Source organism: Dermacentor silvarum, chromosome 5 (assembly GCF_013339745.2).
Source record: "Dermacentor silvarum isolate Dsil-2018 chromosome 5, BIME_Dsil_1.4, whole genome shotgun sequence".
NCBI lineage: Eukaryota > Metazoa > Arthropoda > Arachnida > Ixodida > Ixodidae > Dermacentor > Dermacentor silvarum.
The window spans coordinates 78,666,367-78,692,598 of NC_051158.1; the positions used below are offsets into that span (position 1 = coordinate 78,666,367).

General features: G+C 43.6%; 1 protein-coding gene across 9 annotated transcripts in view; it reads left to right on the forward strand.

The window, feature by feature from the left end:
- The first annotated feature begins 5,431 nt into the window (after window positions 1-5,431).
- The window catches only part of LOC119453516 (mitochondrial dicarboxylate carrier-like), a 70,736-nt gene continuing 49,935 nt past the window's right edge, over window positions 5,432-26,232 (forward strand). Inside the window, exons 1-5 of one of the 9 annotated variants that reach the window (XM_049668209.1) lie at window positions 5,432-5,602; window positions 16,699-16,831; window positions 18,467-18,586; window positions 19,272-19,432; window positions 21,318-21,359. In XM_049668209.1, the coding sequence (XP_049524166.1) occupies window positions 16,700-16,831; window positions 18,467-18,586; window positions 19,272-19,432; window positions 21,318-21,359 (455 nt within the window). In that variant the 5' untranslated portion in view covers window positions 5,432-5,602; window position 16,699. Of the gene's footprint in view, window positions 5,603-5,710; window positions 5,965-11,677; window positions 11,699-13,336; window positions 13,359-16,698; window positions 16,832-18,466; window positions 18,587-19,271; window positions 19,433-21,317; window positions 21,360-26,232 lie in introns of those variants that run through there. The other 8 variants (XM_049668216.1, XM_049668208.1, XM_049668212.1 and 5 more) reach the window with 8 other exon arrangements.

Sequence of the window (26,232 nt, forward strand, 5' to 3'; positions counted from 1 at the left end):
AGTGGTAATATAATGATGCAGTGAACAATTAGGCTTTTAAAGCGTTCCGCATCGTCAACTCATCCATCACCAGCGGTAAGGCTGTGGCACCCTCTCCTAAGTTACAAGTCAAACCACTTTTGCATCTTGGCATCGTCTGTAAATAGGCCTAACACCGTCAAAACACAGCTAATTTCAGTAACAACGACAAAACATACCTAATGTCCTGCACTCAGCATCAGATGAGACTAAGCGATGGCTGATTTCACCGTTTATTTCTTGCCGTCGGAGCGGAGAGCAAGTAACAAACGTGAATTTGGATCGAAGCGAGATAATGCATGCGAGGGAGCATGCTAGACACCATGGTTAGTGGTGTAAGACATAGACCCCATATGGTGTAAAATACAACCTGCGCAGTGCTGGCAGTTAGACTGCACCTTGCACTTGAAACTAAACAAATACTCTGTGTGTGCAATAATGTTTTTTTTTTTTTTTTTTTTTAATGGAAGAGATACTTATAACCGATGCGGAAGCAAGTAACAAATATTCCTATTTTTCTGCATGCCCTTATTCGTTTTGAACTTTCTTTGGGGCACTTCCGTACAGTGATGGGGAGAATGTTCGAGGAGGTAACTAGCAGGAAAGGAGGAGTGGCTCTACCTTTAAAACTTGTTTTATCTAAAGACTTGAATGAAGCCATCCGCTCCACGCCGGGCAACCTGTGCGAGTTGGCATCATACCAGCTGTACCGATGACGTCATCTGCTGCGCTGCTCGCCTGTTCTTATTAGGGAGCCTACATGCAAGTGCTGTTTTAGAGTGGTGACAACACCAAAATTTTGACCGCTATTTACAGCCAAATTTGGTGAGTAGCCATTTTGATTCCCGATATCGCTAGAAGTCGCGGCGCATTCCTGCATTTTATTTTTTTGTCACGCTCTGATGTACCCATGTTGGCCCGCGATCTATTAAATTTCTTTAGTTTAGTTTTGCACCAATGCGTACACGTAACCTGCATACATCTTTAATACACTAGTTGCTTTTTCCTCTTATTTTAACGCATCAAACTTTTTTTTTTCTCTATTGCACGTCGTGCGACACATATAAAGCAACAAGTTATAAGGCACGGTGGCGTGCTCGTGGTACATCACGCCAAGAATGTGAACTTCATTAAGCACTGTCGTTGCCTTCCATTTGTGCGTAATATGTATGAACGGTGTTTTGCAAAGTGTGCTGTAATAAAGACTGTTTAACCAGAACGTAGACGTGTCATGTACTGCGCTCAGACACGCTATATATCTCTGGCGGCTGAGGCTGAAGTTTAATTTTTTAAGTGAATTAGTTTTTCGTCACCAAGGGTTGCGGGAAACGCAGTCTGTCGGCTGATCTCTCGCCATTTTGAGTCCCGCATATTATAAATTGTCGGAAAGTCTAACCCGCCAATTTAGCTGGCGGCGGCAAGTACTCTTACAAAGGATGTCACCACCCTAATACAGGGCTGGCATGTAGGCTCCATAATTCTTATCTATTGACCCTTTTCGCGGAGCAGTTTGCTCTAGAGGAATGATATGGCGCTTTCGGCAGCGCACCATACGTTGCCTCAGCAAATGCGCACGAATACGAAACCATTACTGCTTCTGAACTGCTACTGTGCGATCAGCTGTCGGAAATGCAACTGGGTGTTGCATTTCCGCCCCATCGTCATAGACTAGCGTATGAGCCACAGCGTTCATAGCCGCGGCACACTTCACGGCAGCGTCAGGATCCTGCGAGATCTCTCCCGCTCCTACTCTCGGCAGCTCATACCCACATATCCAACGCGGGTATGAGCCACATTTGATTTCTTTCTTACCTTCCTTTCTTTATTTCCTTCCTTCCTTCCTTCCTTCCTTCCTTCCTTCCTTCCTTCCTTCCTTCCTTCCTTCCTTCCTTCTTTTTCTTTCTTGTCCCTGGCTCATACCCGCATATGCGCCACACGTGATTCTATTACCGTTGATCGTGACGTAACTGACGAGCATGTGATGTTATTCACGTCATGACCTATGAGTCATGTTAGTCATCTGTTTTGACACCTGTGCTAAGGCACAACTTGCGTAAAACTGCCACGCAGATGGAGCCGAAATGCTGATGCTGGTAGTTTTTCTCTACACGCGGCCACGATCCTGGGAGAACTAGCCCGTAACAGCTTCGCTGTAATATATATATATATATATATATATATATATATATATATATATATATATATATATATATATATATATATCAATTCAGAATACGCCAGATTCACTGCAACTATACAGTAGGTCGGGTCCAAATCGCTGCCCCAGCTAAACCCCTAAGACGGTTCCCTCTGAAAAGCAAATCTCAAAGGCTGTGCATTTGCGGGCAGAGAGAGAGAGAGAAAGCACTTTATTTGCACCCGTCAGAGAGTATGGGTGATCGGGGTGAGACGCAGCTCCCCCTTTCACCGCCTACCTCCCCCCTAGACGTCAGCCGGAATCAGTTGGCTTCCGGCGGCGGCCTGGGCTTGACAGATGGCTTGTTTTTGGGCATGTTCTTCCTGGCTATGAAGGGAGGATTCCCATGACTCTTGGTTCCCATGTAGACCGTTTAGCGCTGGGCAAGCCCAGAGCATGTGATTTAGGGTCGCTATGCCTTCACAGTTTTTGCATTTCGAAGAGTGCACCTCAGGATGCCATTTGTGTAGGATATACGGGTTTGGGAAGGTACCCGTCTGCAGTTTTCGCCAGATTATACCAGAAGTGATTACAAAGGAGAAATACGTCATGGCCATCTTTTGGACATCACTTAATGGGCCATGGCATATTGACGATCCGTATTCGTACTTTTATATTCTGTACTTTCTATCAAACGTGTATTTGGCTTTGCTTGCTCTGTTGGGATCGCTGCTGTTGTGGTGCAGTGGAATCAACATTGTACCGAACGATGGCGTCCCCCCCCCCCCCCGCCCTGCACTTACATACGCTCATTGCGCTCATTTCAAAGCCTGTTTGCGACCAAATCAATCTCAGTACCAGAAAGAAACGCGTCATGAACGCGCAGCTGTTTCAGGGTAGCGAATGCTCATCTCTACGGCCATCATCTTGCTATTTGCATGTGAAGAAACCGACTGTAGATCCCAAATCACGTCATTTAGCAAACGAAACCGAAATCACTAAGGAACTGCTGATGATGATCGACTAGCCGTTGATGGCCGTCCAAAGCACTGAAACCCTGCTACAGTGTACTAGAAGGGGGCAGTGGGCTTACTCTCTGGCGGAGGCTATGCGATGCGGCGGCTCCACGAATGTCACAAATATTAGCTTCTCCAATAGCCCGAGCGGCGGCGCTGGCGTCGGTTTCAATGGAACGTGGGTGCGACGGCGCAGCTGCCTAGTGCCTGCCCAGTGCCCGATCATATTAGTTGGAGTTGCTGAGCTGCGTTGTTTTTTTCTGTGGCCGTCGTCGCGTGTTTTTTTTTTCCTTCAGTGTTTTTTTCGCACATAACCTGAACGAGATTAGTATGCCTTGCAGTAACTGAGCCATGCCGCGGCATCGACAAAACCACTGTTACGCGCCTGGGTGCCAAACAGGCTATGTTTATGTGAAGGATGGGCCGAAGTTGTCCTTGTTTGGCGTCCCGAAGGATAAAAATAGGCGGAAAGAGTGGGAAAAGAACCTCCATAGAACCTCCCCTGGACGACACGAGCACAGTATGCGAGCTCCATTACGAGCCACGTTTTGTGCTCAACTCCAACGTAGTTCCTGATCACTGTGAATTGTTTTTCTTTTTATGGTCTAGTTAGGTTAGTTAGTGAAGGGAACTGCGAAGAAGGTACACTGGCCTCCTTACTGGAAGTTGACTCTCTCGAAGCATCAGGTGACAGAAATGAGTGCAGTCACACTGCTGCTAGCGCTACTGCCACAGAGGCCACACAAACGTGGTACCCCAGCATTGCACAGGCCTGCGGGTTTCAAACGACCATAACCAGCACGTGGCCAGAAGCGACTCGAGGCTCACTTAGCACATTGCGGGCTATGTTGCGCGGAAGTGTATTGTCCTTTCCAGCACAAAATGTCAAGAATGCATAAAGCTGCTCACTATGACGCCACCAGGCGAAAGTTTTCAACTTGCCCGGCTAACAAACTTCTGTGACCAAGGAGGCCTCCTTTATCCCTCCAGTCAGCTGTACGGCTTTGTGAAAATTCTAGAGGATCTTTTCACAGAAGGCTTCTCTCAGAGTGAGCTACACTCTGACAGCGTTATGGATATGCTGGAAGTTGTTAAGAGTAAGCTTTCCCTCGAAGTTGGCTGCAATGTGCACGCTCTTAGCCTCACAGCTAAAATAATTAGTTTTTACATTGTCACACGTCTGCATTCTTATGTGAAAGGAATTAACTGTGACAAGGCAGGAAAGCGGCAGAGGGCCAAGCAGCTGAAGTTGAACCATTGCACATGAGTTGAAGTGCATGAAACAATGGCTTGCTGTACTTCTTGCAAATAAAAGCTTTGTGTCAGCAACAGCCCTGTTAACTTCATTTTGCTTACCCTTATATAACTGTACATGAGCATAGGCCGGAGCCTTTGTCAAGTGAACTAGTTTTCACTTTTTGTTCAGGCCTCCCTCAATTTCTTTATGGAAAAAACAAACCTGATTTGATTTAATTAACAAATGTGTGCCGGCGTAATGATGGTTAACAATAAACGCAGAAGGCTACTGTGAAGCATGGAACAACTAAAGTGGAACAATGAAATATTTAAGCCATATATACATATTCATTTTGGCAAAGCAAAGGCACAAACCTGGTTAGCATGCCTGATTTTTTTTTTTTTTTTTTTTTTTTTTTGAGCCCAGCTGGGAAATATGCACGCACTGTTTTCTGTCTGACAAAATTTTACATTAGGTCGACACGGCATGAAACCGTTTTCAAATTTTTTTTTTACGATTGCCCGATAATTCGAAAAATTCGAAGGCCCCTTCCGCATAAGCAACATCTGTCAGCGACGAGCTCTTTGCACAAAAGGTCTAAGTGTTAGGATAGGCAGCAAATTGCCCAAGAGTTGCCGTCTTCCTTTTCCACAAGGTTCTAATATGGCAAATATCATGTGGCCTAAACAAATATAGTGCTTGCTAAAGATATGAAAAGACTGTCAAGTACGCTAAAACTAAAAAGAAATAAGAGTGTGAACTGCTTCGAACTGAACCGCCAGAAACGCAAGGAAAATCAAAGCTTCTGCAAGCAAAGCTTCCATTGAAGTTGCCAGTGGCGCCACCTCTTGGATGCGACGCTGACTGCGTCAGAGGAGCGGCTGAGTAAGCCCACTGCCCCCTTCTAGTACACTGTAACCCTGCATTCTTTCCTCCATGGAAACCTGTAACTGAAACCGAAATCCCAAAGAAACTGCTGATGATGATCGACTAGCCGTTGGTGGCCGTCCAAAGCCACAGCCGTAGCGCTCTGCCGCTGCGCTGCGGCGCTCTTCCATCCGGTGGCTTTCGAAATGCCGGCGCAGAGTTTTCCTGCGGCTCTTGGAGAAGGAAAAAAATTGCCGTAATCAGTGGTTACTGCATCGCGCGAGCGTGAAGCGCTCCTTTCCTCCTGCGCTCTTGCATCGCCCGAAGGTGAGGGAAACCCTGAAGACAGGGCCCTGTTATGCCGGTTTTCTGCGCCAAGGAAGGCTGCTTTCTCTTCTCTCGCGTAACGATTCTCGCCCTCACGAGGAAAGAGCTGCAGCGGTCGCGAAACCAACACGTCAATAACGCTTGCGTTCACTGGACGTCACAGGCGGAGCGGGTTTGACAATCACCTTCCCCGCGCGACCTTTGAGGCCATCGCAGAGTCGTCAGAATAGTTACTTTCTTAGCATAGTGGCCGCGACTTGAAAAAAACGGGAGAAGACCGGGATCTAAACGTCATGCTCGTTCTGATGTCCTGATTTGGCGATTAACTCCGGACCGGCGTGCACGGTGCGCGACTGCATTTTGTGAGTCTGCGTGTCCTTGTGTACTTGTGTTCATCGTCGAGTGTTGGCGGCAAGCTGCCAGGTTGACAAATTTCTGTCTCCTCTTTCAACGGCGCGCGAGATGCACGACTTCCGTCCTCGTGGTCTGACGGGGCCGCGATAAGTCGCCCTGCTATGATAAAACGGATAAAAGGCGATAAACTGTTGTAGCATTTCCCGCGAGTCACTCTTTAGTTGACACGGGGAAAGCCTCCTGGACCGGTGCGGAGAACACTTGGTTCGACCTTGCTTGTGTCGAGAGAACCGGCAAGTTGCGCGCGGCGTTTATTTGCATGTTCTTCCTTGCGTGATCTCGCGATGCAGCACGTCTTGACGGCCCGTGCAGGCAAACGCTCTGTTGTTTCTACAAATTGACACGGTGTCTGCTCAATGTTGCGTAGAGTGAGGGCAACGATGCTCGACTAGACAGATCTGTGCATTGCACCGTTTGGATAGTAAAACAATATTACAAAATCGCCAATATTAAGTATATGTTACTGTCATCTACTCTTGATTGCACTTCGAAATCTTTCTTCAGCATTGCCAAGTGCCAGGGTCACAGCTTTGGAACGCTTGATTGTACTCGGATGAATGTCTTGGCAGCTGATGCACGTTCGTTGCAGCAGATGCCATGCTATTTTGGAATCGGAGCACACCTGGGCTTCTCTCTTTAACCTGCGGCTGCCAGCACTCGCACCGATGCTCTTAATTTAATTTAGGATGTGAAATAGCTAGTGCGCTTTCTTGAAACTGAGCACTCCAGTTTACGTCGGATGATTGAGATGGGGAGGGTGTTTAGATTTAGAGTAGGGGGTGGGCAAATATTAGAAGTCTCGAATACAAATCATATGCTACACACTAATTATTCTTACTTTTATGCAAAAAGAGCTGTTCGGTATTTTCGAATATTTGAAACAAACCAATTTGTTTGCAACTACCAAATGTTACAGTTGGATTACTGTTTAATATCTGCTAAACAAAATATTGCAAGTGAGGAGAAGTGAACAATGCCAAAAGTGTTTGGAGCAATGCAGGAACGAAATTAGTGCTGCAAGCTTTGTTTATAGTTTCGCGGTGGACGCCTACATGACAAATTCTGACTTTTGCTTGTAGTGTGTTATTTCGAGTTATAGTTTCGACCCTTGTGGGACTGCAAAATTCGTTCGAATTACGTGAAAGATTGAATTACCAAATAGCGGCGAAATGAACCAACTCAAATTTTTTTTATTCCTTAAAGTTGTCTGTCGCTGCTGACAGACTACTTCAATGCAGTATTACAATAACTATTACGTAATAGTTCAGTGGAAACCCGCTAGGTGGAGAGAAGTTCGTCCCAGACCAGGACGAATTTATCTTCAACTACCAGGCTTTTCTTTCGAGGAACCCGTATGGGCTTCCTTTGTAGCAACTGATACAATTGTGTGGATGTCTCATTCTCCATTTAATTGCATTAACTATACATGTCATCGATGGCCAGCAGCCCGCAGATCTCAATACTGTCATTGGCGTTGACAAAATCCCCAAAGGAGACGTGTCTGCCCAAGGCACAGTGCAAGTCGTCGTCATCATTGCAGGACACATTGCTACCGTCACGGCTGCCTAGCGAACCAGTAGTGCCATCTGCCGAATCGCTTGTGTTTTCAAGCTTTTAGTAAACGCTGCACGCATGAGGCGGTACAGGTTGGGTTCGAATTAACCGAAGTGGCAGGCTTTCATGTCCAACCTCTGCAAGTTTTTTTTTCTACCGCGATGTATAGTTCCACGCCGGGACTTTGCCCGTGCGTTCAAAGTAAATGAAAAGTCAAATTAACCAAGGTCGAATTAGTGGGAGTCGACTGTATTGCCATTCTAGCCATGTATCAGTTTTATCTTTTACACGACAACCTGTGATGTTTTCCTTGCATCCTGCCCTTTTACATGTGTCTATGGCACACAAGTCCCTTCAGCACCTTTTATTCTTCTTCCACATCTTCAAGCCTTTTCCGGCATCCATAATTTACTTAGCGTTTTTGGAAAGTTACACAGCAGCCATTCATTCCTAAAAAAAATATTGTATGCAATTAAATTCTCAAGTAAATATTATAATATTTATTTCACATAAAAAGATAACAATGGATGGTGTGCAAGGCTGTTCAGAAAGGTGAAAACCCATACACAAGTGTGTAAGCCAGCTTGCCTTCCATGGTAAAAGACGGCAATAGATAGAAAAAAACCAAGGCCTGTTCTTTTTAATGACAAGTAGTGATCTTATATTTAAAACTGATCCTTTATTCCTGATAGTGTTCTTTTTTTTGCACTAGTCAATACAAGAGTGGTACATAACTGTACCGAAATAAATATTCCTTCAGGTAATATAAGCGTCTGTGCTTGAATATTCATATTTGATTTGTACTTGCAAAAGTTTGTATTCGCCCACCTCTAATATAAAGCAGTTAAGCAATATTACAAAATGCAAAGAATAAATATTCTACTTTTATCAAATATTTTAAAACCAAGCAATCAAAACTGATTTAGAAGATTAAAATATGGCAAACAGGACGTTGCTCTGCACCAGCAGTAAATTTGTATTCCTTTATTGTCACTCACTCATGCCGTCAGCGAATTTAAATTTTTGCTACCAAAACTGCTGCTTTGGTAACATATAATATTGTAGTGCAAGACGTCGCAGCCAAAAATCCCAAGACGTCTGTTTTTTGTCTACATCTGCGTCTTTTAGTGCTGCAACGAAATATAGTACACTAGCTAACTTGCCCAACATCCTGCTGTAGTGTTTATGGCTATTCCATAGCTAATTATTGAAGTGTTCCATCAAGCGTGTTTGCAGTGTGTTGCCTTTTAATGGATTACACCCACTACACTGGCTGTAACGCTGCCAACCAAAACATTGCGCTTACATCCATGTAGAAGACAGTCTTTTTGGCATGCTCTTCCATCCTGAGAAGAAGGTTTGAAGTGCTTCTTGGATTCCAGAAACTGTATCTGCAACGTACAGTGTTCCGTTTAGATGTGCAGTTCGATTGTTCAGTTGACATTGTTTTGACTCCTTCACAACGCTTCCTTAAGTGGGCAGGCGCAGTGACACATTTCTTGGAACAGTGGCCTCAGCACACCACTTCCGCTGTGGACCAAAACATATTACATCACATTCGGGCAGCACAAATGTGCACAAATACTACAAGATTTTACGTAACGTTAAGTCCACAAGTTGTAATATATAAGGTAGTTGTTCTGTAGTGAGCGTCGCCGATCAAATATAACTGCACTGCGAAACATGCCGAGTGAGACATATATGAACACAATAATTGCATGGCTTTCGCATCATCGCCTTCTAAGTATAAAGCAGGGCATAAAAGCAATCACCTGACAACAATCAGCGTATAAACAGACATGACAGGCTTGTTACACTGTCCTGCTGTCATTCGTGCAAGTTGTGTCAGTCATGTGTGCCATTCTCAGTTATGCAAATTAGTCCTGCAAAGCAGGAATAATATAGGTCATTTTGGAACTAAATCTGACAGATCTTTGTGGCCTTGCCATAAATTTATTCACTAATGTATTCATCAAACTGCAAGTCTCTTCCTGATTCCAAACGTATCCTAATTCGTTCAGTTCTTTAAGCAGCGGACAGTTATCGGCAGAACCGATCTGCCATCGAAAAACTATTTTCCATGAAGCATTTTGCTATGTTATCTCTCACAGCAGGTGTGTAATTTTGCACATAAGACATTCATAACTGGCATTCATGTTGAAACCAGTTGAGAAGTGATATACATCAGCCGCATGTTAGTGCAGCTGGAATGCATATAATAAGCATGGCCAGAACTTAACCACTCAAAGGTAATCAGCAGTTAACATCCTTGCTCAATTCAAGCGCCGTATCTAGCACTCTTTTTTTGTGTGTCCATTGAGGCTTCTTGTGGAAATACTGCTATGTCATATCCTTATCTTATCAGCTGAGATAAACTCAGGATGCACAAGTTCACATGTATTGTGGTAATCTTAAGACCAAGCGATAAGATATCACTTTTTCCGGTGAGCAAGCGCTACAGCGTGCTCCCAGTTGAAACAGTGTAATTCGCACGCATGAATACTTGCTAGAGCTGTAGATCCAACAGTATGTAACTGTGTATTGTTGTATCTACCTTGATCTTGCATGTTTTAATCTCAAACTCAAGAAAGCTTGTCACTGCTTGTCGGTTAGGGCAGTGCTGCTGTTTTATTTCAATATTAAGTCCGAAGGGATCGTTAGTCGGAGGACTGAATATGAATTGTGTAGAGTTTGGTTTAAGGTGATGTATATTCATGACCTTTTAGTGAATGAGCGTGGTATTAATATCTTCAATTTACTACAAAATATTTTATGGGATGGAGATTTTTTTTTTAATTCTGCACTGAAACTGGTATTATCCTCGAGGCAGCCTGGACGTTCAGTTGAAAACTTGGTGCATCAGTTCCCTTACACTTGGATTATTTATATAGGCATTAATACTCTTACCGGTACAAAGCAGAGGAATGTCAATTGTACAAGTGTTATGTTACCAGACACATGCACAAATACCACCTTTTTCTTTAACGCTAAACACACCTTTAAGAAACCATGTGCGGCAGAAATCTCAATTTTGGCCCTTCACTTGGTTTACTTAAAGAAGTGAACATTTCTTACATGACAAATTGCAGTGCTCAGTTGGCTAATAGTCCTTTTCAGCCAAAGAAGAAACAGATAGCGAGTTGTTCAAGGATAATCTACCATTTAAAAGTCGTATCAACTACAGACATATATGCTTGTTAGTTTTCCCGCATTGACAGCAGCCACATGTAGCCATTCTAGGGCAGAAACAAAGCGTTTGTAAAGCCACTCCCAGCCGTAGGTGGTACAGCAATCGGAGAGGGTAGTTGGCCCTTGCAGCAAGAACACTGTGTCGAGGGTATGTAGGCAGCAATCCGAGATTCTCGAGTAAACTCCAGAAAGCTTGTGGACTCACTCTGGTGGCTCAGTGGCCATAGCCTTCCACGGGTGTTTCTTGGATTTGAGTCCTGGCCGCAGCAGCCACATTTCAATGGGGCTGAGTACTAAAATGCTCGTATACATAGATTTAGGTGCACAATAAGGAACTCCAAGGGGTGAAAATGAATTCAGAGCGCATGCTACAGCATCCCTCTTCGCCCTATTGTTGCTGTCATCTTCATCATGTCCTTATTTCAACATATCTGATGTGCTTTGAGACATTGAACACCTTAATCTGATCCACAAGAAAGCTTTTGTTGTCATATGAGTGAACGGACAAAAGTTTTCTCGCACTACTGGGCAGGAGAAAAAGGGATGAAAAAGAAAATGGGATGGAGATGGGGTAGCTGATGTCCGCCCGGTGGGTTTTGTTTCAGAAGCCCAACTTTTCTATGAACAAAACAAAGTAATATGTCAAGATAACAGAAACTAGGGAGTTTGCATTCTATCACGCTGCCATGTGGTTCACTGGGTCGAGGTAGTGCAAGCCCTTCGGTTGATAGCTGGACAGATAAAGCACTTGCCTTCACATGTTATCTGTGCCGTTTTCGTTATTTCTTTAATGTCCTTCGGTCCCCGCGCTTCCTGATAAGGACAGCTTTGACACACATTTGTGAAGAAGCATTTGTGTCTTGTTCCCTTTCACTCCATTGTTGTTTCTTCATGCTCAGTTTTGATATAAGGCAGCATGGAAATCAATCCACTTAGATGGTGAGTAAAGCCCATAACACTGCTTGATGGCGGCAAACTGTCAACATTTCATACCGAAAGAAGAATACTTGAGGCGTTTCATACCAGTGTACAAGAAGAAGGAAAATGCATCAGTGTTCCTTCGATCTCTCTGAGCGATAAAGAGATAGCTTTCCTAAAAGGCGGAGCTTTGAACATAAGGAAGTAGAAATAGGAAGAGCAAAATGGTGTGTTCATTAGTTTAAAGATATTAGTAGCTTGCTAAGAGCACTGCGCATGCGTCGATAGTTTGATGTTCGAGGATTGACCCATTTTTTCAAATACCGTATATGTCAGTTGCTATTCCAGCGTTGTGATGTCTCTTCTTTCCTTCGCGTTTGTGTCTCAATTTTTTTTTTGCTGGTTTTCCCAACTTACAGTATGAACCAACTGGCCCAGTAAACAGCACTTCATACCCAACTCTACTACAGTGTTAGGCTGTACTGTGGTGGCAATGTGGCTGCAGTATTCCGGAGAATAGCACAATATTGATTGATTCCTTCATGCATTCATTTATTTCTGAAAGTGCCAATCTGCAGCGGAGGTTTTGGTGAGGGTGCACTTGTGTAATGCAAAAAATTAAAAAAAAGAATTTAAAAAGAAAAGAAACGGTAGAACATGAAAGGTGGTACAAAAAAGTGCAAACGTAGCCTCCAAGTAACCAGCAATCAGTTAAAGGGCAAACGTGAGAGTTAAGTGTGTGAAAATCAGAACATAAGGTATTTTGTTGGCTTGAACATTTCTTATGGAGCCAGAGTTAGATGAACAGCCCACATAGAAAACTCATGAGGTCATGAGAGTTTGCTCGAGGCACTACGAATTGCTAAGCCGATGCCAGCTTTCGACTGGCAAAGTGCTTCTGAACTACCTTACACATAAACAAGTACTTGCTTCAACATTAATCATAATAATGATTCCCAGCTGCTGTGTGCATACTCATATGGGGCCAGAATGCTAAAAACGTGTAACTAGATTTAAGGGCGCATTAAAAGAATTCCAGGTAGGCAAAATTCATCTGGAGCCTGTCACTATGATGTCCTGTAGCCCAGGTGCCACTTTCAGATACTAAACAGCAGATGAAAAGTACACCAAAAAAAAAAAGACTGCAAATGTAGCCATTGTTATGTAAATTACTCTGTTAATGAGTTGGATGCATATCAACACGCAGATTGGGATAAAGAAACTTTAGCGACAGACTTCCACTCAGGATTGGGACAAAGTTAAATAAGAACAAGTGTTTTTACGATTTAGTATGAAGTTTGAGCATCAGGGCAAAACAGGCTGAGAGAAGTAGTTTCACCTTTCTGTTTACAACCGAAAAAGATCCAACAAAAAGTTTGAGGACATTGGCCTAGAATAAGACCAGCACTTTTAATGAGAGGCTTCAAAATTTGCACACCTCGTAAATGTACCGTTCTCAGCGATTCAAACGCGATAATTGGCCCGCTTGGCGACTGGTTCTTGTTGTGCCACCAATGGGCACTGGGTATATACACCGAGCTGACCTATTGTGGTAAACGATGAAAGCGAGAGCCTTTGTGACGCAGTGTGACTGCATTTCACCCCCCCAGTGTTCACCGGTGGAGCAAAAAGCGCCGGCTGCCATGCGGTTCGATTTATCGCCTTTGGATTGCTGAGCTCTGTACGTTTACTGCATTATCGTTCTAGTTCTCATTAGATCATGGATATAAATGAAGACCCGAAGCCATTACTCTACAGTTGTGTGAACAAAAGAAACGCTGACTTGTTTGTCTCAAGCTGGCAGCTGCCATGCGCCAGATGAGCTTGCCGACTATTTTCTTTTGATTGTCGTCGGCATATGCAACACCTGTTGGCAGCGGAACGAGATCGCCTGCAGCTGTGCCTCCCCAGTCCTGATGGCAAAAACATTCCCGAGGGATATATTATGTGTGCAGCGGATGTGCAAGCGTCATTTTAGAGTGCAGAAAAATGTTTCCTGTACAGGTGATTCTGCAGTTATATGCATTAAGAAAAAAAAGAAAAATATTCTTCTTTTGTGATGGTTTGCTTTTGTTGGGTTTGAAACTGCGTCGTATCTGTGCCCTTGCTTTACAGTTGCTCGACCCAATTTACACTGCTGGCAATGAAAAGCCAATCGAAGTAAGAAATTTCGGGCTGGAAACTTATTGATGGCAAAAGTACGTTTTCATAAGCATGCTGCGGCTACTGAGCGCATGTTGCGGTAGGTTTAGACAACAAACTGCCATTTGCCGCGTTTCGCTCTTACCGTTCGTCGGCGAGCTACAGCCGCTGAATTGAGCGCATGAACAAGCTGTTCTTCGGATTAGTGCCGAAGTGACAATGAAGGAATTGGAAGAACAGCGTATGTGTGCGAAGTTCCTAAGAACCTATGAATAGACTGCGATATACTACAAAGGGACAAAATTCTGAATGAAGTTGGTACAAATTTGTGATCAGCCCCCTTTCTTTGCATTTCCTAATTGCCATAAATTTACCGCATTTCCTGTTCAATTGAACTTCGTCTCTTCGTTCTTGCCTTGAAGGAAACCTGCATTGTTTCTCCTGGAAACCTGCTTTTCAATTCTCAGTGGCTAATAGAGCCCGGGTGTTCGTGCTATTCTTGTGCATTCTGCGTCATGTGCACTCTAAGCATAATCTACCCCTTGCCATTGTTTAAAGGGACACTGAAAGGAAAAATAATTTTAGCTGCATTAGCAAATTACCCTTCTACAAGACTGCAAAGCCACTCTTACCACAAATAAATGCTTGGTAAGCCAAAAAATAAATGCAGCGAAAAGAATGATGGTGATGCCACGTTTATGTTCCCGCAGCAGCTCACTGTGATGTCATGAATTTTCATGTCATGTGTCATGAACTTGGGGCTCAGTTAATTTCTTATCGGTAACGATAGATTGCATTTTATTCTAAAAGAGCCAAAGACTGAACTTAGGAAGTGAACTTAGCAAGAGTCTAGACCTATCTGGTGTTCCTTTTTAGTGTTTCTTTAAAGTTGATAGTGTGAGCAACGGGTAGCCTAAAGTACCACACTGAAATGTCTTCAGTCTTCTTCAATTATTACTCATTCTCCCAAACAGTATCCACTTCATGTTAGCGGGATGTGGGAAGGCACTTGTGAAAGGTCGATTGTCAAAAAAGCAGCTTTTGTCACCTGTATACCAACCTCAGCTGCTTTCAAGGTTGAGGCAACATGTGTTACAACATGCTGCCAACAACTGCAATTACATTGCAATTACAGTGTTGCAATTACATTGTGGTATTCTACATTAGCATGACAGCTGTCATGGCATTTGCTTGCCAATGCTTTGCCAACTGTGATGTCCCACAAAGCATCTGCCTCCTAGAAGTAAAAATTGGAACCAATAAATAGAAAAAAAAAGCTTGTCAGAAAAATGGCTGACGCGTGTCTGTGAAAATACAACTTTAAGCCACAATACAGCAGGGGTCGCCAAACTGCAGCTCGTTACCTGCTTGCGACCCTTGGCTTCATGGGCAGCTTGTGGCTGGCTAACATTTTCCAATTCAGTTTCATATGCACAGCATTGCACTGTTCCTCAGCCGAATAGAGACTTCGTAAACTTAGCCTTCAGTAATTGGAAATGGCTATTCTTGGCCTTTTTCAGTCAGTGATGGTAAAACTTGTGACATTAGTCCCTGGTATGGTCGTTGAGGGAGGTAGCCTTTCTCTCATTACTTCCTGCATATGTTGATCTTGTCAACCCTGAAATGTTTTTTGCCCTAAAAGAAGAAACTAAGAACAGTAATTTGGGCACCTTCCCTTTAATGTTTCTTCAAGAAGCCTTATGCAAATGTTTGGCAAACTGTTGTTCAGTTGTTAGGGCCTCCATAAATGTTTTGAAATGTATTTGTTAATGACTAAAAGCACTACAGGAAGCAATTGGTTAACTCAGAAATGAACAGGAACAGGTGCTGTTCTATTTTTATGCTTTATATTCATCTGTGTGGTGCTGTTGGTCGTGAATAGTTACCACCTCCCCTTGTTAGCCACTCCAGTATGTCAGCCACAGATTCTTTTAAATAGGATTGGGAGCTGTGTGAAATCTTGAATATTCATACTGGTGAATAAGAGTAGGTGTGAAGCAACACAGACAGATGAAAGTAAGTGCACTGAAGATGTGCATGTTCTGTGCACTACTTTCATCAATCCTTGTTGTTTTGGATTTACCTTTTTTGCATAAGATATCTGTTCTTAGTCTCTGTACTTTTATATTTGCGTAGTGATAGTGGTAATAAATTGTTACTGCTTGCAGTATTTGCTGTCCTAATTTGTAATCCTCAAATGCTATAGTAGAATTGAATCGAATGGAATCTAGTGGGCAATGTTGGTGCGCATTCCCATTGAAAAAGCAGAGGCTACGCAAGCAGATGGTTGAGAGGACGTTGACGGGGCATGTACATTTCCTTTTCACTTCCTTTTTGTCTAACCTTGTTGCTTTGAAGAATTTTTTTCTCGTGTGAGCACATCAACTTTGGCCTGGAGTATAATAGGACTGTAACGAAATTAGTTTTAAGTTAGTATAGTACGCACTAATGAAGCATTCTTGGCAACGCTGCAGGGTTGTTAACTGTCTAATTTTCTCATTAGCAGCCTTTAAACAGCACCTAAGCAATTAACCTGTGCCCCTGGTGGTTAGTGGATACGACGTAAATTCCAGCACGTAGCCTCCGAGATTTTTCAGCGTGCCGTGGGCAGCACCCAATCGCGGAGGCCACCCCAAGGAGCTGCATGTTCTGGGTCATTCATCACTTCCAGCAAGCGATAATGGCATCATTCTGTTTTTTTTAGTTTCAGTATCAAAAAAGTTTACATTTGCTAGCTTTTTTGTGATGCATCCACTGTACGTTATCTAAAACTAGGATTCCTATGAGGTACAGTTTTTCGTTGCGGTTGGCTTTTTTAATACATTGCCCTATTTTTTGTCTAATGCATTCCTCTGCCTCTGTCTAATGGATGCCTCCAGAATGGCGACGCAAAAGCAGCAGCTTCCTGGGGCTGCCCCGCCTCGTAAGGAGGTGCGTCTGGCCCGGTGGTACTTCGGGGGTCTGGCGGGATCCATGGCTGCCTGCTTCACACACCCCCTCGACCTGCTCAAGGTTTGTCGCGGTGGTTGTCGAGCCAAGCCCGTTCATCACCAACAATGCAGTGTTCCTCAAAGGAGTGCTGACTTGTGTTTTGGAAGTTGTAGAATCTCAACCACGCACTTCTCACAACAGATGAGGATTACACTTAACAGGTATGATCGTTTTTAAGTGCTAATTCTCATCTGTGTGAGAAACGTGTGTAAACAGGTGTGATCGTTAGGTTTTCCTTTACTCTCCATATATGCCTTGCAACAAATCCTCCCGAAAAAAAATTCTAAAGAGAGAGGAAAAGCTTGATTGTTGGGAAACACATGTAGGATATATTACTTTTATGCGAAATTTGGTGCTGAAATGCCAGACTGCGAATGGCTTTCCGAGCTGCTGAGAACGTACACCGCCGACACCCTATCTTGGAGGTAATCTCTGGCGGATGCAAAAGTAGGCGAAGCTGAGATGGCTGGTGGCTGCATGTGTGCTGAGCTCCCGGGTGCGTAGTGCTAGAGGTCACATTATCTCAACTTTCGGAGATCCATTGAAGCGTGATGTAGCAGAATGGTTCACACCCCCTGTTTGCGCTCTTCATTGTGCCAGCATTGTGACAGCGAGTGTTTGTGGTCATCGAGTGAGATCTGCTAACGTTTGCCTGTGTGCGCATAGCACCATGCTTGTTAATTTAATTAGTAAGCGAATATTTACTGCAACTTATACAGCCGATAAAACTGCAAAGCTTACTTATTGTAGTTATGTAATACTTTGCTATCGCTAACATTGCTCCACCTTTTGGGTGAAACTGCAACCTTTATTATTACTTGAGGTGACTTTAATAAAAAAAAAATGTGCCCTAGTCACACAGGCAAATTAAGGGACACTTTGAGCAAGTTCCCTTTGATGCCTTAAGTTTCACTTCTGTGGCACGCTGCTCCATAGGAGAGGAGAGTGTAATTTGTTGTTAATAGCAGTGTCAATCTGTAAATCTTTAGACACATTATAATTGGTCATTTGTAGAGAATGTTTGCAAAATAATGCTGCGTTATTGTCAAGCATAGTGTTTTTAATAGTTGTTGCAAGCCAAGACAAGACAGCTTTGCATCCATGATGAGCAGGGGTAGTATGGCGTTTTCCCATTGCAGAAGACACGGTGACGTTTTGTATGAAATCAGAAAAACAATAGTTTAAAAAATAGTGCCAGCCCTACATGAGTGTTATATTATTTTATAAGCACTGCTCTTGAGGCTACACACTTGGATGCATCGAAATGAGTTCAACTAATGCACTTACTGACGAGATAATTCTACTGCGAGTGTCTCACTATGCCTTTCCGTGTGACAGCCTGCAAAGAACACTAATGACAAAGGGCACTCACTCAAAGTGACGACAAATTTGCCTATCTGGCAGAGGTATCAGAGGAATCGGCCAACTGCCTTCAGAAGTGGAGGGAATAGAAAGGGCAGAAGAGAGGAAGACAAGGTAATCACAGAGAACAGGAAAAGGACAAGAAAGGAACATGCTATTAAGTCCACTGGTGGAACTAAAGAAGCATTGAATGAGCTAGCGCTCAACGAAGATCCATTACCATCAGCAGGGTACACAGCACTGAACTAAAATGTGCGAGTTCACTAATCTATGCACGCTCACCTTCCTCCGCAGGTGCATTTGCAGACGCAGTCAGTGGGACGCGTCAGCCTGGTGGGCAGCACGGTGACCATCGTCCGTCACCAGGGTGTGCTGGCCATGTACAATGGGCTCAGCGCGTCTATACTGCGACAGGTTGGTTCTTGTAAAGACAATTTATGAACACCTCAACAGCATTGTAGACCGTATAAAAATTTAATGACACAAACATCTTGTCATTTGGAGCTGGGCCTGAACATTTCATTTCTGTTTAGATGTGCTTTGTGTGTAAATCATTTCAAACTATGTCATAATGTGCAGGACAGCGGTGGTGCACTACCAATGTGCAGTCATTTTGTTTTGTTTGCTGGGAACTATATATGGAGTCAGCAGATAAAATAGGTCAGGCAAAATGCATAAGAATTCTTTCTGACAGCATGTTTGTTTATGGCATTCTCCGTGCAATATATCTCTGGCCATTGCCCGGGCTATTGAACACTCGGGACTTTCCAGTGTTTTCCAGATTGAGGGAAACGTTGATGTTCTGTATTTTCGTTACCTTCCTAACAAATGCTTGTGAACCTAATTCGATATTTATTTGGTGCAAATCAAGTTAAATAAAATCACCGAAAATATTATTTGCAGTCTGATTCTTATTTTGCCAAAAGGCATTGAGAATGGGCCTGTAATAGTTGAAAACAGCACACCTAAGCACACTCTTCTTCACAGTCAGCCGTAGCAAAGCCTCAGTATGTATCCTGAATAGTAGTGTCTGCTTAAAAAGTAAAGATCACTGTTAACTCGTCGTGGGGTTCCAGGCACAATTGTTGTCATGCTGCAGTTGACCTACTCAACGACACGGTTCGGCATGTACGAGGTCATTCGGCAGTACCTGGTTAAGCCGGGCGAGAACATGAAGTTCTACCAGAAGGTCTTCGTGGCCGGTGTTGCGGGCGCCACTGGCGGCTTTGTCGGTACCCCTGCCGACATGGTGAACGTCAGGTAAGAAAGCATTAGCTGTTAGGCAATTTCAGTACAGTGTTTTGGCTGTTTTTGTCATGTGATATATATAGAAGTCGAAGCAGTTTTGTGACAATGGCGGCATCTTTTGTTGGGGCTAGCAGCCTTAGGACAGCTGATCTCAATAATGATGACAAAATGTTGCCGATACATTGTTCTCAAAAAAAAGGGGACACTTCGCAGAAGCTGATTTTACCATTTATGTTTTGCTGTCGCGGCAAAGAACTAGTAACAAGGTTGAATTCGGGTTGAAGCGGATGACTCTGGCACCGTCATGTTGTTGCACTAGCCACGATAACCACGTAAAGCTCGCAAGCTAAATCTAAATGATAGTATGCGCACATGACCCATAAAGCTCTTCATAGAATTCTGTGCATGTGTATTGTGAACCCATGATTTTGTAGCGTGTTCAAGGGCCTTCTGTACACCACACTAAGACTGCCTAGTACCTACTGGAGGGGCTTATGGGCTGTGGTACATTCTGTGGTTGAGCAGAGGTCAGAAGTTCAATTTACCAGCTCCGATGACTGTGTTCCAGTGGGGTTGGAATGCAAACATGCTTGTACACTGTGGTTTCTGCAGCTGTTGATGTGCTGAATTAGTTCAAACTAGCATATTTTTATTTCAAGGTGCGGTTTACATTTTTCTGCCGGAGAAATGTCCATTGATAACATAGAAAATGCAGGCGAAACTTTCCCGTTTAAGTTACACCCCCAACAAAGTCACCAGCATTGGTGATGTGTCTGTACAATTGGGATATTTTCACATATCTGGGTGCTTTTTATGCAGCAAAAAATCACGAGAGACGCTCCATTGAGTCTGTTTACTTCCGAATGCAGTGTGATCTCTTCTTGCGAGTGGACATTATCGTAAGAGTAATTAGAGGCTGTAAACGTTTATGGTATTATGGGGAGCTAGCCAATGCGGAAGCTTCGAGGTGGCATCAACACTGTTCATTTGTTTCTGCGTCTGTCTTTCTCTCCACACATAGAGCCTCATAAGCTCACATCCATGACTTGCATGGCTCAACTATTAATAAGATCAACCTCTTGGTTGTCATAAATGCTGTTGTGCGATGTTTTGCAATCACACCATCTGATAAGATGCGCAAACGAAAATTTAGAGCGGAAACAGGGTCTTCTACAGTTTAAAATATATCTCTGGCATCTTGGACGGAATGGTTTGACTGTGCCATTGTATTACAGAGATAGCTGTGAACGGCACTTTTGGCAGTTACAGCATCTGTCCAAGATGTCTATGATGCTTAACATAATTTTGTTAAATAAACAAAAAAGCTGCCAGCAAAGAAAGAAAAGGGAGTCTGTGTCCGACCTCATCCAAAATTTGAACCCAACCTATGACACGTGAGCCTTCATGGTGTCTTCCTTGCGGTCATTGTCATCATCGTTGTGCCCATCTTGGCACAGTCATTCTCATTATTGGTGTGGCATTGTCATCAATCATGTCATCATTATGGTTAGTCCAGCTACTGCACTTTTGGGTTTTACTGAAAGCTTTCTTTTGACCAGCCCTCCACAAACCACGAGAGTGTGCCAGCCACTTGCTAGAATGCTATGCATGTCCTGTGGCTCACGTGCTCCCGTGTTCACTGTCAAATCTTCTTACTGTACATAGAACTGTACAAGAAAAAATAGGTGTAGTATTTTGGGCACGATGCCACCTTCATTGACTTTGAGATTGATTGCATTGCTAAGACAGACTCAGAATTGGCTGCAGAAGATGGACCACCTAAAGCTATTTATTTTATGTGTGATATGGCAATGCTGTTTCTGCACGCTGGTTCCTGTATGGTGGTTTCAATTTTTCTCTCATTCTCTGTCTTTTTTTTCTTTTTTATTTGCTTAAGGATGCAAAATGACATCAAGCTTCCTGCTGAAAGTCGGAGAAAGTGAGTACCTATAATTTTATGACACTTGTCTATTTTGTTCTAATAAGTAAGTTTGGCTTTAGTGGGTTGGAAACTGAAAGCATTGTTTAGATAAGACGTATTGTTTAATTTCTCTTTTGTTATGGTCAAACCTTGATATAACCAACACAGTCGTAACAAAATATTGGATATTAAAAAGTAAATCTAAAATTTGATAGGCCCATCTTTATTTCAATGTGTGTTCCGCTGCTACTGTAAAGAAACTCATTATGCAAGATCCGAGACAATATTGGCTGTGCATGCACATCTCGGCCAGTAGCTTGAGCGTTATGATTTAGCGTTACTGATGTGCCATGTACCACCTTGTGAAGCCGCCAATGGGCTGTCCCAATTGGCCAGTTGAAGGCGCTATTCCTTTTGCATAAACCTGATATTGTTCTGTTTGCTGCGCCGTACTGTTCCCACAGACGACAAAATAAATGAAACGGACACACATGTGCGCATGTACTGATCGCACAGAGTCCTTTGTGTGAACAGTACAGCGCAGTAAACAGTACGATGTGATACCAACTAGTCCCTCTCGAAGCCTTATAGACCTGATTGCAAATTTTATTGCTGATATCAATATGTACTCTTATGAGAACTATTAGATATGGCATAGGTATTTTCATGTTGGGTGCCACTTCTATGTGATGATTTTTGACTACTAGAACTGCAGGAGTTCAAGAACGAGCTTGAATAAAACTGAGTTTGAGATAACGAGAGCCCTTTCGACATAAAGTTATCAGAGACTTCACGAGTTACTACACAGTGATCTCGTTGATTGCTCTAGGTTGCACGCTTTTAGCACACCTATTTGCTCAAAGAACTATGCCCTTCTGCAAAGTTCAGTGTCATTGTGTTATGGAATTTAGCACGTAAAGTATGACATTTTTGGGTGTGGAAATGAGAACAGGAGACATATTAGTGCATAGAAATGGAGTGCAAGGGAATAACAAATTTCATTTTGCAAAACCTCTCCTTGGTGAATGGAAAACATGCTGTTAAGAATTTTTTAATGAGTAATTGTTAAGTATCGTTAAGTGATTCTACACCATTTCTATATAGGAGACACTCATCTTACGCACAACTGAGAATTGGGAATGAACAACCCATATGCAATGAATACCTGGAACTACTTATAATAACTTGCATCTCATTATGCCATTCTATTGAAAAACTAAGACAAACATATTTTCACTAATAAAATACACAGCAAGTACCCTTACAACCTATTTTAATCTTATGTGAGAACACACTTGTTTTACAATCCGATGTAAGGAAAGTGGCTTTTTAAAGAAACTCTAGAGGGGTGAAGCTAGGATCACTTACTCAGTGGAACCCTGTCGATACCTGCATAACACATTGAGCCTCATATAACATGGTTGTATTGCAGTGAAGCTGAATTTAGGGAGCCAGCAAAAAAACTACAATTGCATTGTGACATGCTTATGGGGACTGACAATCCCATACTTCCAGCATTTCGTGCTTCCGAATTTGCACTGCACCACTAAATTAGCGTTTCCGCCACATTCAAATACAACACAAGATGCGGGAACATTACAGAATGGCAACATATCGAATGGGAATGTAATGCATAGGAGTCAATGGGCTTTAAGGCAGGACTACAAAAACACAACAGTGAGGGACGTATGAACGGGGTTCTGCTGTATTAATTTTTAGCCTTGTAGTTGGCGCATCATAGCCCTAATTGCTTCTGCACCGTAAAACAAACAACACAGTTAGTGCTAGTCAACACCAATCAATAAGAGGGCATCGATGCTTAAAGCATGAGTGCATTGATAATTTGCAACATACACGACCATGCCAGATTCAGTCAATGATGTGAGGCACTAGCAATGCTTCTCCTGTTAAGGAGCATCGTACGTTTTGGCCAGTGGCTTAGCTCAGCTGGCTGAAGTATGCACCCTAATATAAGGTGATACAGAGTAGCTGATGGCTTATTCAGACTCTGGGGGGCTTTCTCAAAATACTGAATTACTAACACTGCCAAAACACAAAATGGCAACCATGAAATAAGGGGGAAGGGAGTTTCAACACGTCGAGTGCAGGTTATATGTGAATTTTGCCTTTAGGTGTGGCTTCATGGCAGTGCAATTTTGGCCCTATATTGTGGCTTTGCGGCATCGCGGCATGAGGTGCTGTAAAGTGACACTGTAAGGGAAAATTCGCGCTGCCATGAAGCCACCTCCTAAAGGCAAAATTCACGTATAAGGCAGGGGAGTGACTTTGAGGCTAAGGATTCTGGGGAACAGAACCTTGTCTTATATTCGAATAAACATGGTATGTGGGGGACCACGTTGGTGGTGCCATCTTGTGGCACAGAATTCAAGCAGAGAGGGTACAGAGCTGTTATGGCTCTGGCTAACCACATTCTACTTACCGTATTTACACGATTGTAGGTCGACCCATTTTTTCAAATTTGGCAATCCAAAGTTGGGGGGGGGGGGGTCGACTTAGAATCGAAACCGAACCGTGTACCGCTAGTAACGGCAAGAGAAATGAGAAATCATGGGTGCTACGGCGTGGTTACAACTTTGCACCTACGTTTTTATGGTTACGGTAGAAGCGTAGCGTAATAATTTACTGTATTGCATACATTTTGATTGCGCGCACCACGAGCGCACGGCTCTTGTGGGAGCATCGATCATGGAAGAGCTGCCGTTTAGGGGGTATTGGTAGATGGCGGAAGAGCCGCCGTTTTGGGGGTATTGGTAGCTGGCGGAAGAGCCGCTGTTAGGGGGTATTGGTAGTTGGCGGAAGAGCCGTCGTTTGGGGGGTATTAGTAGTTGGCGGAAGAGCTTTTCTTTGAGATACGATTGTTTTCGACGGCCGCGCGCATCTGTCACTTCTGCTGTTGTGCTGAATCGTCGCGCCTGTCATGAGTGCCAAGAACTTTCGGCGCTCGTTCTCAGCAGCGTTCAAACGGGCTGCTATCCTCCATGTTGAGGAAACTAACAATTGCACAGCGGGACGCAAGTCTGGAGTCAGTGAACGTGTGGTGCAGCAGTGGCGGATTCAGCGCGAGAAAATTTGGCCTCACTGGCTACTGTGTGCGGGTGGGTCCTCTCTGCGTGGGGGGCTGTACCGCGCAATGTCGTGGTGCGGTCGTTCGCGAAGTGTGGACTCACTTTTGATGACAACGTGCTGTGGGACTGCAGCAGCTATGACGGCAGCAGTACCAGTGAGGTCAACTCTAGTGACGATGAGTAGTCTTAGCAACCCCATCAATAAATTTCCCTTGTGTGAAATGCACTCGCGTGGTTTTTCTCCCCCCCAATTATTATTATTTTTTTTTTTGAGACATGCAATTTTGGGGGGTTCGACCTACATTCGAGTCGGCTTACAATCGTGTAAATACGGTAGCTGCTGATGCAAAGTGTCAGCAACGATGTAATCGTCAATGTAAAGGTATTTTTTACTTTTATTTGCCAAGAAACACCCACAAACACACACAAAAAAGCTTAACCTTGCACTCGGCCACGCAACGCTTGAAACAGTGAAGCTGGGCGATCGTAGCCCAGCATTTTCCGGAAGTGCGTGCAAGCTTTTCATCTTATTACTCATGATGATGATAATTTCTTTTCGCACGTCTCGGACTTACGGCTGTCACTGCGCGTTGCATAGCGCAGCTTGCAACACCGATACCGCGCTTCAGGCGACCCGCTCCGTGAATGCGTCTTTCTCTCTCTCACTCTCATAGCACGCAAAACCTCTTCACCTCGCAGAGCATGAACGTGTGAATGCGCCAGCTGTGGACGAAGACGACGACGCTCGAACACAATCATATGGTTCACATAAATGCACGTTCAGCAAGCGTGGCTGTTAGCCTAGTGGTTACGACGCTCGCCTTGGAATCGGGGGTCAATCTCGCCTCGGCAACAAAGTTTATTTTCTTTTATTTATTGATAGTTTCTTAATACAAACCACAAGTTATGGCTGGCCTAAAGAGTTTCGCTGCTAAAACATGCCTAACACGTTGTAGTTGGACAAAGTGTCACAAGGTGTTACTACCAGTGCTGCTACTACTATCCCAGTCTTCAATAATCCGTAAAGATTGATATGCTTAAGGAGAAGCTAAATCTCTATTTACCTGATCATGTTTTTTCTGGCAATATACATGTGCATGCCTTATTACAAATATCAGATATAATTAAGGTATTTTCATGTCAGATGTGGCTTTATTATAACGTGGTTCAGCTGTAGTACAGTCTACTTTCATTAATTTCACCATAACGGGACCAATGAAATTGATCAAATTATCCAGCGTATCGAATAAACAAGATGCAGAAAAAATGCCAAGACACACCACCTGATTAATTTAGCAGTATATTCCCAATTCTAACACTCCCCTGAATCAAGTGTGCATTCACTTTCTATGTATCCAAAGTATAAAACTAACATAGAAATAACATAAAGCTCCTAAACAAAGTAGAAATCTAACACGCATCTGATGTTTTAGCAAGAAAAATGGCCAAGAGTCTAATATATGTGTTATACAATGGTGGCCAGTTCCCTATAGGGAGTATTCATCTGACGTCACTGCTGACGTCACACGCGGGTCGCCGCCATTTTGAAGTCCTCCGAACAGGAAAGCGGCATCGTCAACGCCATTGACGCATTCGGCGTGCATGGACGCCGAGCTGCTTTATTTTTCCTGACATGAGCGCGATCGTAACGCCGATGACAGGCAAGTCCGTGACGACGAACGCTAATTATTCGAGTGGCTTGTGCGACGCGGACAGAGAGCATTATGCGCAAAAGGTGGATCTATGCGGATTCGACCCGTTCGAGCTCGACGCCCGGGACTGCTTAATCAGTGCAGACATTGGAC